Here is a 12,478-nt window from a genome sequence, read left to right as displayed (position 1 = left end):
GAGGCAGTCTCTGTCCATCCGTCATTGCGGAACGTCTGACATTTTTGTTTACTTACGTTCGGTTTGAGTTTATACTACAGCGAGGATTATTATGAAGTAGAGTTAAATTCATTATTTCGCTGTTAGTTTAATTCTTTTAAAATACTTTTGCATCAAATATCTTACATCAGAAGTGGGATAGGATCCACGTGATTCTATCCACTTTGCTCACTCTGTGTTTGTGTTTGCATTTTCGTAAAAAATAAATGCAAAGAGAAAAATGTCAGATCGTTACCGTGATAATTGTTGTAGTCGTAGCAAGTTGAGTCGATATCAAAGTCGTACCAGTGTTCGCGAATCAAGGGTAGCGTGGACCTAGCCGTGTATTCTGCATGGGAATATGTGAGTAGTAAGGCTCACGCATTGTCTGTGTATTTCACAGCAGACAGGATTGTGGACACGATCTATTCAATTTGTACTGCGGTAAGATCGAACCAATATTTTTATATTTCAAGTTTTGATGCCAAATAAGTCAACATCAGACTTTTCAATTAATTTAAATATGTGTTCTTTACTAAAGACTGAAATTGAATACCTCGATCAGTTTATTAGTGAGGGTCAGGTAAAGCCGAGTCGTGGCAAGATTTAACACGTTACATGCCAACATGATTTTTCCATTTTAAAGTGAACTTGTAAGGCTAGTCGGTTGCGCTGAGCGTGTTAAGCCATTACCTGAGTCAGATGTATGTCATTATGTCGTAATAGTCATTGATGCCCTTTATTAGTTCAGTTTGCTTTGTCCATGTATTGTCGAGATGCTCTGCGTTGCGTAGACTGCGGGATACTCAACTGCAGAAGTGAGATTGTGAACGGAATATGAGACGTTCTGTATCAGGAGATGCCTCTAGGGTATCTTCTGGGCTGACAAACTGCGGGTTGCCATTAATATCATGTAGAGGACGGACTGCGGGACGCTCCTATCGGCAACGGACTGCGGGACGCTTGCCCTACATGGTCTTGTGAAGTAAGGTGTTGAACGGACTGCGGGACGTTTAGCATCTGGCATACTGCGGGTTGCCATTAATATCATGTAGAGGACGGACTGCGGGACGCTCCTATCGGCAACGGACTGCGGGACGCTTGCCCTACATGGTCTTGTGAATTAAGGCATTGAACGGACTGCGGGACGTTCAGCATCTGGCATACTGCGGGCTGCCCCTGATGTCATGGCTCGCATGGTCATGTGTCGAATGTTTTGAAACCATAAAGAGTTATGATCAAATAACCGAGGACACCATTATTGATATAGATGCAGATTTGGTCGGGTCTTGTGTCCCACTATGTAGCTGTGTTGCGCACCGCGCCGCAGCTGCACGTGTCTACAAGCAGCGCGCCACAGCCGCGCCTGTCTACAATCAGCGCGCCTGAGCGGTGCCTGTCTACAATCAGCGCGCCTGAGCGGTGCCTGTCTACAATCAGCGCGCCTGAGCGGTGCCTGTCTACAATCAGCGCGCCTGAGCGGTGCCTGTCTACAATCAGCGCGCCTGAGCGGTGCCTGTCTACAATCAGCGCGCCTGAGCGGTGCCTGTCTACGATCAGCACGCCTGAGCGGTGCCTGTCTACGATCAGCGCGCCTGAGCGGTGCCTGTCTACGATCAGCGCGCCACAGCCGCGCCTGACGACGAGTAGCGCGCCAGTGCAGCGCCTGTCGCGAGCAGCGCGCCAGTGCAGCACCTGTCGCGAGCAGCACGCCAGTGCATCACCTGTCGCGAGCAGCGCGCCAGTGCAGCGCCTGACGACGAGCAGCGCGCTCGCATAGCGCCTGCCAACGAGCTGGTATCGAAAGACTCTATGCCATTGTTACAGACGAATTCCAGTGTTGAAGATGCTGGAAGAACGAGCCCGAGGACGGTCTCATGTCAGGAGAAGCCGTGTTAGGACTGTTGAGGGTAGCCACACAAAAAAAAAGGTTTTATAAGGAAGTATGCGCTGCTGCTCGAGGCAGTCTCTGTCCATCCGTCATTGCGGAACGTCTGACATTTTTGTTTACTTACGTTCGGTTTGAGTTTATACTACAGCGAGGATTATTATGAAGTAGAGTTAAATTCATTATTTCGCTGTTAGTTTAATTCTTTTAAAATACTTTTGCATCAAATATCTTACAATATATATATATATTTATACAAAATATATTTTACCATATTTATTCTCCAAGCCATGTGGAATTATGTTATTGTAAGTTACATACGATGATTGAAAAAAATGTAAACCAACTTAATTTTGTCATAAGTTCTTTCACCAAGTTGGAGAAGAATAATTAAGTTAATTGGATAAGAGTACAATTGAATCGGTCATTTCAAAAACCACTTAAGTCAACATTTTTTCCAACATGCTTTTTTTTACAGAAAATGGTTTTTCAAAGGTAGATGTGTATTCTGGGTGAAAACAACTTAAGTCAAAACATTCCTTCCTCTTTTAATAATACCGATTGATTGAACATTCATTCTCATTATTGAAGAAAATAACAACTTCTGTTTCACTTCCATCAACGAAAGCCTATAATTTGAAAGTGCCCATCAATAAAAATAAAATAGACGATTTAAAACTAGTTCAAGATAGCATTCCGGAAGAGCATATGCCATTTTATAACAACATTTTTAGCTGGCCAACTGCAAATGTTGAAGATAATCCAGATGAGAATGATGGAGAATATGACTATGTACCATAAAGATATTAAAACATGACAAATTAATACATGTGAAATATTAATAAGATTATTTTTAAGTGTAATTCTTAATTACAAGCAATAAAAAATATGATTACTACAATTTTTTTGGTTAAATTATATACCACTAAACCTATTTCTCGCTAAAACAACATAAGTCAAGAACTGTTTATCAGGTTTTTTTCATTATTTCTATTAATAAAGCGAAAAGATTATACGCTATTTTAATTTTTTACCCCTCGAATACTAAATTAACCATAAAGAAGCTCTTCAAAACTCATTTGTTTGTGTATGAAACAGTTTTTATTGATTTCTGAAAAATTATAATTTTGTGACTTATGAGGTTTTTGAAATGACCGATTCAATTAATTTAAACTGTATCATTACTTTAGGTCAAGAGCCAAGGTAAACGTATGATTTATCAACATTTTGTAATAAATCATTACGACGTACAAATACAATATAGCAATATTAAATGAGCGAGATTTTCAATTAGTATAGGGATTTTTTTTTTTTTACATTTACTTATGTTGTTTGGTATTTAATTGGATTTAGTAATGATAAGCATTGTGCCTGTAAAGATGTCAAATATGCGCTTTATGTAGGTTAGATGGGAAACTGTCGTAGAATTAAAAATATTAATTAATTAATTTAAAAATATATTTAAAATTCTAGATTCTAGATGAAAATCAAATATCAAATATAAAACTAGGTTAACACAATATTAAACAGTATGTTGCTATCTCGGTCTTTTCGATGGTTATGAATGAAATAACAATATTATCTGTATTAATGTTTTGTCAGTGAAAACTCGTTAAAGAATCAATGTATCTATCCATTCGCAATAGTATCTACTTAAGGAAAAATCTACGACAGTATTCGACCTAATCTCAACCATTGAAATTAGCAATAGTTTATTGTAAAATAATTCTGTGAAAGAGATACATTTATATTTTGGATTTTTTTTCATGATAGCGTCAGGAATTGATTAATTCCTGAATTGTTAATTCGCTAAGTATTGAGAATGTTCAATTGTTAAAAGGGTTTAAAAATATTTAAGAGGGTGAATACTGTCATTGTGCAATTTACAGCTGGACCCAATAATCGTTAACGGAGACGCGAAAGACGAGATTATATACGAGTACAAAAACGAAAGATAGATCAGTTATTTCCATATTATTTCGATCTTTAAAAATGCTGACACAAGCAAAAAATAGTTCCGTAATCGGTTATTGGGTTTTACCGTCAACAAGAGATTTTGTGGATTTTTGCACACGTAAAACGTTATGATAAAGCAATTACAATCGGTTCCTATTCTTTGTGTAAGTCAAAGGGCTTTCATAATAATAATGTAGTGTATCTAATTCTGCAGTGATATAATACATTTTAATTAGGCTACATGTATGTGGAATGGGCTTGTTATCCGTGAAGTAAATGCTGTTAACCCTATTGTCGATTTTTACAGCATTATCAAATACACGTCCCTAATTTCGAATGACAGATCTTGTATAAAAATGCATGTCCCTAGTTGCCTGAAACGGTTATGTTAGATCACGGTGGAATCAACACAGTTATTTCTTTTCCAACATTTCCAGTCTACTAGTGAGATATTTGAAGACTCTGTAATTTGCAAATCCGTTTTTTTTTAATGGGATGATGTATAAACTTACATAAAACAATGATCCGTAAAAAATTAAAATTACAGTAAAGAATAAAATTTAGCCTTTTTTTCACTAACTCATGACTTACACTGGCGAGGCATTCGTGACTTAACATCGTATTTAATTATAAAATTGTGTGCAAGAACCCTAATAGTTAAACAGCTGTTGATATTACTGGACGTTTTATTTAACTCGTACCAAATGTTGTAATTATAAAATATGAATGCATTTTGTATGACATTTGTTTCCTAAGCGCAGAGTCAATAACGATTTGTGTATTTCTACCAAATAGATATTATTATATGAGTTTCTAATAAATAAAATAAACTAACTCGCATTTTATTAAGTTTTTATTTTTGTACTTTAATTAAAATATCTATCAATTGTACCTTATTTAACATTATCATTAAAACTAATAACAGTTAAGTAGATTTTTGTTTCAAAACCTTTTTTTGAGAATATTTCTCCTTTTACCTTTCAACATATGTGAATTTCTTATGTTATAAATTTTATAAACTACCTACACCTATACAATTAAGTAGTAATTACTGTTGAAATCAGTCGTGTATTTAATACAGGTTTTTAATTTCAAATTCCGACTTTTACAAATTGACTTTAGTATTGTTCAATTTTTAAATGATACTCGTGAATTTGACATTTACATTCAGTTTTATAAAAAAATATAATATATAACTTTAGGAAGATTTCGATTTTTTAAAAATCAGAATTTGATTTGTTAAAGTTTGAAGTCAAAAATATATTAATCAACTTCTAGCTTTCTAAAGTTGCCAGTTAGACCCCTCATGGCATCACCGACTGCGTCGTTGTTGCACGAAGTGGTGCCACGCAATGCAGACACAGCACCCTCTCGCGCCGCTTCGCTGTACATTTCCAAACGCACCCCCATTTTGTCGTTTAACAACAAAATGTCGCGCTTATCTGATAACTCTTTCTTCCAGAGCTCTGTAATTAAAAAATGACATATTAATTACTAACACGACCATTGCTAGATCTCTTAATTAATCCTCTAATAAAGTTATAAAATCTATATTTCCTACCTCCAGCCAATAACTTTGGATACATCACGTGGTTGTGACGTGTTTATATACACCTATATTTTTATACATTTTGATGATTCGACTAGAGGTACCGCTATTAAAATATTACTTTGTCTACAGAGGTTGGTGCCAGTATTATATGAAATCTTACCGATCATGTCTTTCATCGGCATTATGCCTCCATATTCTTTTGGCAGCAGTTTCTTATCGATCTCCACGTCCTCTACCGCTGTGTACAGTCTCACTCGCTTCCTTATCTTTTCTGATATCAGACCCATACCGAAGTCGAGTGCGAACTTTACAGTTGGATGCACGTTTACACCGTAGATCTCCTTGTGCCTTAACGGGATAGTACGCTGAAAAGTTTTTTTAATACAGTTCTTCCGTAATTAGAGTCTGAATGGTTATTTAATCAAGCTCGGTGAATTTACACTAATGCTTAATTATGCTGGATGCAGCTTGTACGAATTTAAAAGTTACCTCGCCATTTTTAACAATTCTCACAGCCTCCTTTGGAGTGAACAATGTGAGATGAGGAAAGCCAACACCGCCGCCGTCTGCGAAGTGCACCAATCCGCGGACCTGTGTCTCTTCATCCTCCATTAACGTCTCATAGCATATTCCCATCACACGACACATATCCTGGTTCGTGTATTTATATGGATCAAATACACCTGTGAAATTACGCATGTTGGATATACTATATCGCTTACATATATGGGATAATATCGTTTTAAGTGAATATTCTTACCTGGTCTGTATATGACCACACGTCTACCCGCCTTGTCTTTGTATGGACTCACGAAGATATATCTGAAAAATTCAAATTATTTAAGTAAAACTTTTAATAAATTAGACCTATGAGAGAGTAAGGAAATAGTTACCCTAAATCAATGAGTTCTGCCATAGTTGGCAGCGTGTGGTCGAGCTGGTTGAAGGCGATGCCCCAGGACTGACGCAGCAGTACATAACGCTCGATCGCCTCTTGCGCCATCGGGACGCTGAATTTCTTCGTTCGGAGGAAGCGAAGCAAAAATACAGAATCTAAAAGATACAAACAATTAAATCAACTTAAAATTATATTTCGTAAAGGGAAATACATCCTTCTTGGAAGTTTTGTACAAGATTGTCCATAAACTGTAAAAAATCCCAGTTACTTTTTGTTACAAGAGTGAGATAAAAGATGTACACTCAGTGCAGAGAAAAAGAGAGCTACAAAGATTTCAGGTCAATATCACATTAAATTAGCCAAATACCGGCTTTAAAACCTAAAAACTCATTTTGCATTATAACATACCCATCCTAACAGCCATGAACTTTGGGTTCTGTTCCAACCACTTCCTAAGGGCTTCGAGTGCCTGAGTTCTTGCGTTGTCTGTTTCTCGGAGTTCCTCCAATGCCACCGCCCGAGTATCCGCAGATAGGGGACACTCGTATTTGTCTGATGGGGTCAGATAACGTTTTGTCAGGCGTTTTGACATTGCTCCTGAAAAAAATAAACAGGATATAATTATTATAGATAAAAAAGTTTAATTATTACAATATATGTATTATACTGATAGGATTATTCATTAACAAATCAGGGAACACTTCTAATAATAATAAATAAATAAATAAATAAATAATTAGGTAAACGTAAGAAGCTAGATTACTTTACTAACAGATTCATCTTATTTTGACATGTCTAGATTTATCATTAGTCTCTATATTATGTAGTAGTCAAAAAATAGATAGAATAGATAAAATTAAAACAACAGAAAAACATTGATTAGATTAACAAGAATTACATAAAACCTTTATCGCTACATAATATGGTAGTTAGATGTGAAGTTAGTCAACGCGCATAATTAAACTAACCCACATACAGGCCGCATGCAATAAAACCTGGCCGCATCGTGAAATAACCTGATGATATCAATAATGTGGTAAATTGAATAACATGTTGCGATATACATTTCTCCCTACTCCATCAATTTATATACAGTAGATCGTTCTGATAGTTCATTTGCGTATAAAGTACAAAATAAGGAGTGTTATTACAAAATAAGCCCCCTTAAAAAAATGTCATGTACTCAGATATGAATGATCGATTAAATTGAAAAAAAAAATCAACTTTTTGACTACAAAAGTCCTTATTTGATTAGCGATTTATTCGAATCACAAATTACATAAAAATGTTGCTTTTGAACTTGACATGGTTATGTGGAAATTTATGATGAATCATTGGTCGACCCTCTTTAAATTGTTGTGGTTCGTTACATTAATACTACAGGCCGGCTCCGAGCTTTAGAAGCTTCAGACGCAATTTACTTTCACGCAATCTTATTGCTACATTTGACATATTTCGCATCTAAGGCCCAATGTTTCGAAAACCTTTCTAACCACTAAGATTAAATAGAAAAGACTCATTTTCATTCTTTGGCCTGCTTCGACCTATAAAGTGCATCAATTCATAGCTTTTTTTGCGACTGGCTTGTAATTGTTTTTTTTTAAACACACTTTTCACTAAGTGATTTGAGTATCTGGCCGACACCTATTTTTATTATGAAAATAATTACATATATACCATTTCCAATGGCGCTGCTGTTTTTGCTCATAATATTAGCAGTCCTGCGCGAGTTGTCTTTTATTTATTTAAATATTCGCTTTGTGTGGATTTCCTAGTGGCCAGTTGTATTTAGACCGAGTAAATCAATATCGCATAATATCTATCTATCTATTCAGGCCCGTAACGCCAACTGCTGAGCATGGGCCTCCCCCACAGATCGCCACGACGATCGCATAATATATTGAGAAATATTCACAAGTGTATTGCATTCATTTCTTAACAGTAATAAAAAATACTAAATTTCATTCCTATATGTAAAAAAGTGAGGAAATTTCATGTAAAATATTCATTGAATGTAATATCCAGTTCCATTATAACATATTTTTCAATTTTATAAGAGCTGATCTCAGCATGCGTCGTAGTCCATCTATTCCCCATGAAATGTTACCCTCAAGGGGTAATAGATGTATAAGATTAACCCCGTAAAATCGAACACACAATTATTACTAAGGAGGTACGGTACACACACACATTCCGACGATAGGGCAGCAAAAAATTAACATTGTTTTACTACTTCTACGATCTGCTTCATTTGTATTACCTACATATTTTTGTTTTGTTGCTCAAGTAGAAATCTGAAGTTATAGACGGGCACTTATTATATATTCCAAGCAAAAAGTTTTATTGCGACAACTTAGTATTTAGATTTTTATACCTTATTTAGCATCCTAAGAACATCTTCACTTTAATCACATTTTGTTTAGTGGTTTATGAACGAAGTGTTTAAATTTTTATTATAGTCTAAATATATTAAGCGAAATGTCGCCACTACATAAAATTTACTGTTAATATAGGCAACATAATTTTTAAAAATAAAAAAATTACAATTTGAAAAATTAAAATAGCGCTATTAACATAAAAAAATCGCATAGCTTATATAGAATTCGCATTAATTCATTTGACTCACCTGTTATCGGTTCAGAATCAATAAAATTATAAATTAATAAATCAATGTTTAACTTCAACACGTGCTAACCCGACAACGCACTCCACTAGACTGCGATCTGCCGTCGACGGACACGATATTTTGCACAGAAAAGCACAGCACTTTGGGTTGTAATATTTTGGCTTCTCTTAGATTGTCGCATATATCGTAAACATTTTGAACATCAACATAAGTCCGCGCTGATTACAAAAATATAGGAACAAATAAATATAGAATATGTTATTTAGTGATACTGTAGATTTCTGGTAAAATATTTTTTTTAATCGGTGCAGTAATTTTTTGACTGTATTCATTACATACAACAATACAAATCTTTCCTGTTTTTTTTATTATTAGTGTAGGTACACAAAAGTCTTTTTTCTTTAAATACTTCGCAAACTTAGTAAGAGTATAATGGAATCTGGGGGAAGTGAAATTACAATATACCTATTAGACTACTAAATATTAGGATTTGTATAAACATTTCAGGTAAACGACCGTAAAACACTGGGGTATTATTAGCCTTTCCGAAAATCTTGACGGCCCAGGGTGATAGGCTTGCTGCGCAGTGCTCTCCCCCTTCATCACGTAAAAAAACTTCAAATAACTATTTAATACTTTTTAATTAATAGATAATCCTATTCTATCTATCTATTGAACCATTTTTCTGTTCTTACGGAATTCTTGAATTTATTAAGTCCACTTAAACAAATCACTTTGCAATATATATTAAAATGTTTACTACTTCTGCGACTGAACAAACGTAACAGTTGCATAAATTTTAAATTATAACATTTGAACATGACGTTGCATAGTTATTTTTCTTTTTTTTACAACAGATGAAACAGCAAGATATCAAAGCAGATTGTAAATAGGTGTTTTTTTTTAGATACCAGAAACATGACAAAAAGGATTTATGTTTGACACGTTCCTTACAAATAATAATGCAAATCGCCATTTTATGTATAAACATTACACTAATATTGTGTCCTTGTCTTACTTCTATTAAATATAATATGTAAATAATAGTTATATAATTATATATACTAATGATACTGCAATAAAAATAAAGATTTGTTTTGCTACTGAGTTCAGTATTATTATAATAATTATATTGGAAAATAATAGCATTAAATTACAGATTATTGTTGATACTGATTGATAGGATAAGCTATAACTAGAGATATTTAAAAAAAACATTTTTATTTTAAACTCGTGCACGGACGACTGCATATTGTGGAAGGCCTATGTCCAACAGTAGACTGACACAGGCTGATGATGTTTATGTTCTTCTCAAAGCCAATATACCTATTATCTTTGAAACAACACAACAGGATTTACTATTAGTAACCGTCCAATCTCTACCTATCTTCTACTTTGCGATATGTGTAAGATGTATCGTTACTTAGTCCAGAGGCTCTCAAACTTTTTTGACCTTAGATTCATTAGGTTCAATTATTCTAGACCATAGAATTTGTAATCCTTATCTTGCAATCCCAGTTCCGTTCCCAATCTAACTTTTTACGAAATGTTTATCAATTGACGGATTATTCCTCTGGAACATTTTAGTATTTTTAAATTACTATCAGTTCTTATTTTCTTTGTTGACCTCCACAAAAGCTTTGCGGAGCCTATGGGTTTCGTGGAGCACAGTTTGAGAATCGCTGACTTAGTCAATACAAAAGTTAACCTTCACCTGGTAGCCAAAATAAGATGCAAATATACAATTAACACGTGTCGAAAAAAGAGGGAAACCTTAACGAGATGAGACGGTTATGTAATGTTAAGTCTACTGTCCTACTTTGGCACATACTTTACTGGTTTTCGGTTCGATTACATCGATCTAGCGTAATTCGTATTTAAAAAAATGACAAATATCGATTGACAACTAAAGTTGGGGCGAGACGCTTAAAGCTTACAAAGTTCTCTTAACACGTTAGCTGCGAGGCCATTTTGGCGGAACTTTCAGCCAGTGCGTTTGAGGTCTGTTCGTGGCAAAGTTGAACTTTTTTCCAGTGCTATTGAGGCCTCTCCTGCCTCACAAAATTATGTTTTCGAAAAACATTTTTAAAAAGTCCAAATTAGACGATATTTGCTTGAAACTTCACTCTTATGAACTTAAATATGTGCATAATATGAATCTAGCTTCGCCTGGAGTTAGGACGTTTCGTTAATGAATAAAGTAAAATTAAAAATTTGTCATCGGTTCTGCCTCAAATCGCACTGAAAGGAAGGTCAATTAATGCCTCGACTAGTGATGGGATTAAAAGAGAGTTGTAGTTACGATAAATGTTTATTGAGTATTAATCACTGAAAATGTTTTTCATTAAAACATGGTAAACAAAAAGATTTGTCACACTGGACACAAAAAGTCACAATTTTTTTAGTTTTCTTAGCAGCTTGCGTGCCATTCAATGTCAATCTTAATTTTTCGTAGCAACCTACGCAGCGCTTTCTTTGACCACCTCTTTGGAACAAATTATCAGCACATCTGCCGATAGGAAATCTTGAAATAAAATATATATTTTAGATCTCTTGTGTGTGTGTGTGCGTGCGTGTGTGTGTGTGTGTGTGTGTGTGTGTGTGTGTGTGTGTGTGTGTTTGTGCGTGCGCGTGTGCCTGCGTGTGTGTTTGTTTGTGTGTGTGTGTGTGTGCGTGGCTTTGTCTGTGCGTGTACTTATCCATTCATCGATTTTAGGCATATATGGTACAAATTATGCCCTAGCGCGTAGTTATTTTACTATACCTGAAAGGAAAGGAAATTTCCTTTTTTTTTGAATTTGAGTTTTGTTGTTTATTTTGGATTTCGTAAGTGTTTTTGCGTTTACTTCTTTTTTTTTTACTCACAAGTGTGTTGAAAAACATCGTATGAGGGAGCATGATGATTGTTGGTCGCTCGGTTTTCTTGTAGAGGTCGCCTTTGAACAATGCCACCTCGCACGCAATAATCAACTTTGCTACCTAGTAGCATAACATACTAATATATGTCTTGTTTGCGTTTACGTTACCGCGTAGTACATATGTGAGAGTGTGGGTCTGTGTGTATGTATGTATGTACCTAGTCTTACTAATTTCAGTATAGCAGCCGTGGCCACCGAAGAAACAACTCGAACTTTCCAAAAGAAGATAAGACTTCCTACTATTAAGGAATCTGGAATTGTAAACTCGAAATATAAATATAACATTAAAATATATGAGTAATAGGTACATCAAGTCCCATGCTGCAGCATTAGCAAAACAATCCACACTTAAAAAAGGGCAAAATTGCAAAGGGGATTTTTGTTATTGAAATATTGGATTTTAGTCATGGTGTGACGAGAGCAAGCTTTTGCTCTCGTCTCAGCGAATAATCAGCAAAAACATTCAACGTTCTCTGTACAAAAACGATGATCAGCACACAATGGTAAAAATTGCCACTATGGACTAAACTTCGAATGGAACTGTGACTTGCTTAAAATAACAGTGAAGAATAATCCACAACTGAGCACACATTTTAAGGCAACACCCATGTGCAAAACAAAA

General features: G+C 35.2%; 1 protein-coding gene across 1 annotated transcript; it reads right to left on the bottom strand.

Annotated features, from left to right (window-relative positions):
• Positions 1 to 5,110: 5,110 nt before the first annotated feature.
• Positions 5,111 to 9,044, bottom strand: LOC106715914 (alpha-tocopherol transfer protein-like). Its single transcript, XM_014509284.2, has 7 exons — positions 8,939 to 9,044; positions 6,721 to 6,909; positions 6,308 to 6,467; positions 6,175 to 6,236; positions 5,904 to 6,097; positions 5,575 to 5,779; positions 5,111 to 5,328 (listed from the first exon to the last, which is right to left on the bottom strand). The coding sequence occupies exons 2-7, from the start codon at positions 6,902 to 6,904 to the stop codon at positions 5,126 to 5,128; spliced, it is 1,008 nt and encodes a 335-aa protein (XP_014364770.2). The 5' UTR covers positions 6,905 to 6,909; positions 8,939 to 9,044; the 3' UTR covers positions 5,111 to 5,125.
• Between the last annotated feature and the right edge of the window lie 3,434 nt (positions 9,045 to 12,478).

Source organism: Papilio machaon, chromosome Z (genome assembly GCF_912999745.1).
Source record: "Papilio machaon chromosome Z, ilPapMach1.1, whole genome shotgun sequence".
Classification (NCBI taxonomy): domain Eukaryota; kingdom Metazoa; phylum Arthropoda; class Insecta; order Lepidoptera; family Papilionidae; genus Papilio; species Papilio machaon.
The sequence above is the reverse complement of the archived record's forward strand: the minus strand, read 5'-3'. Positions and strand labels throughout refer to the sequence as shown.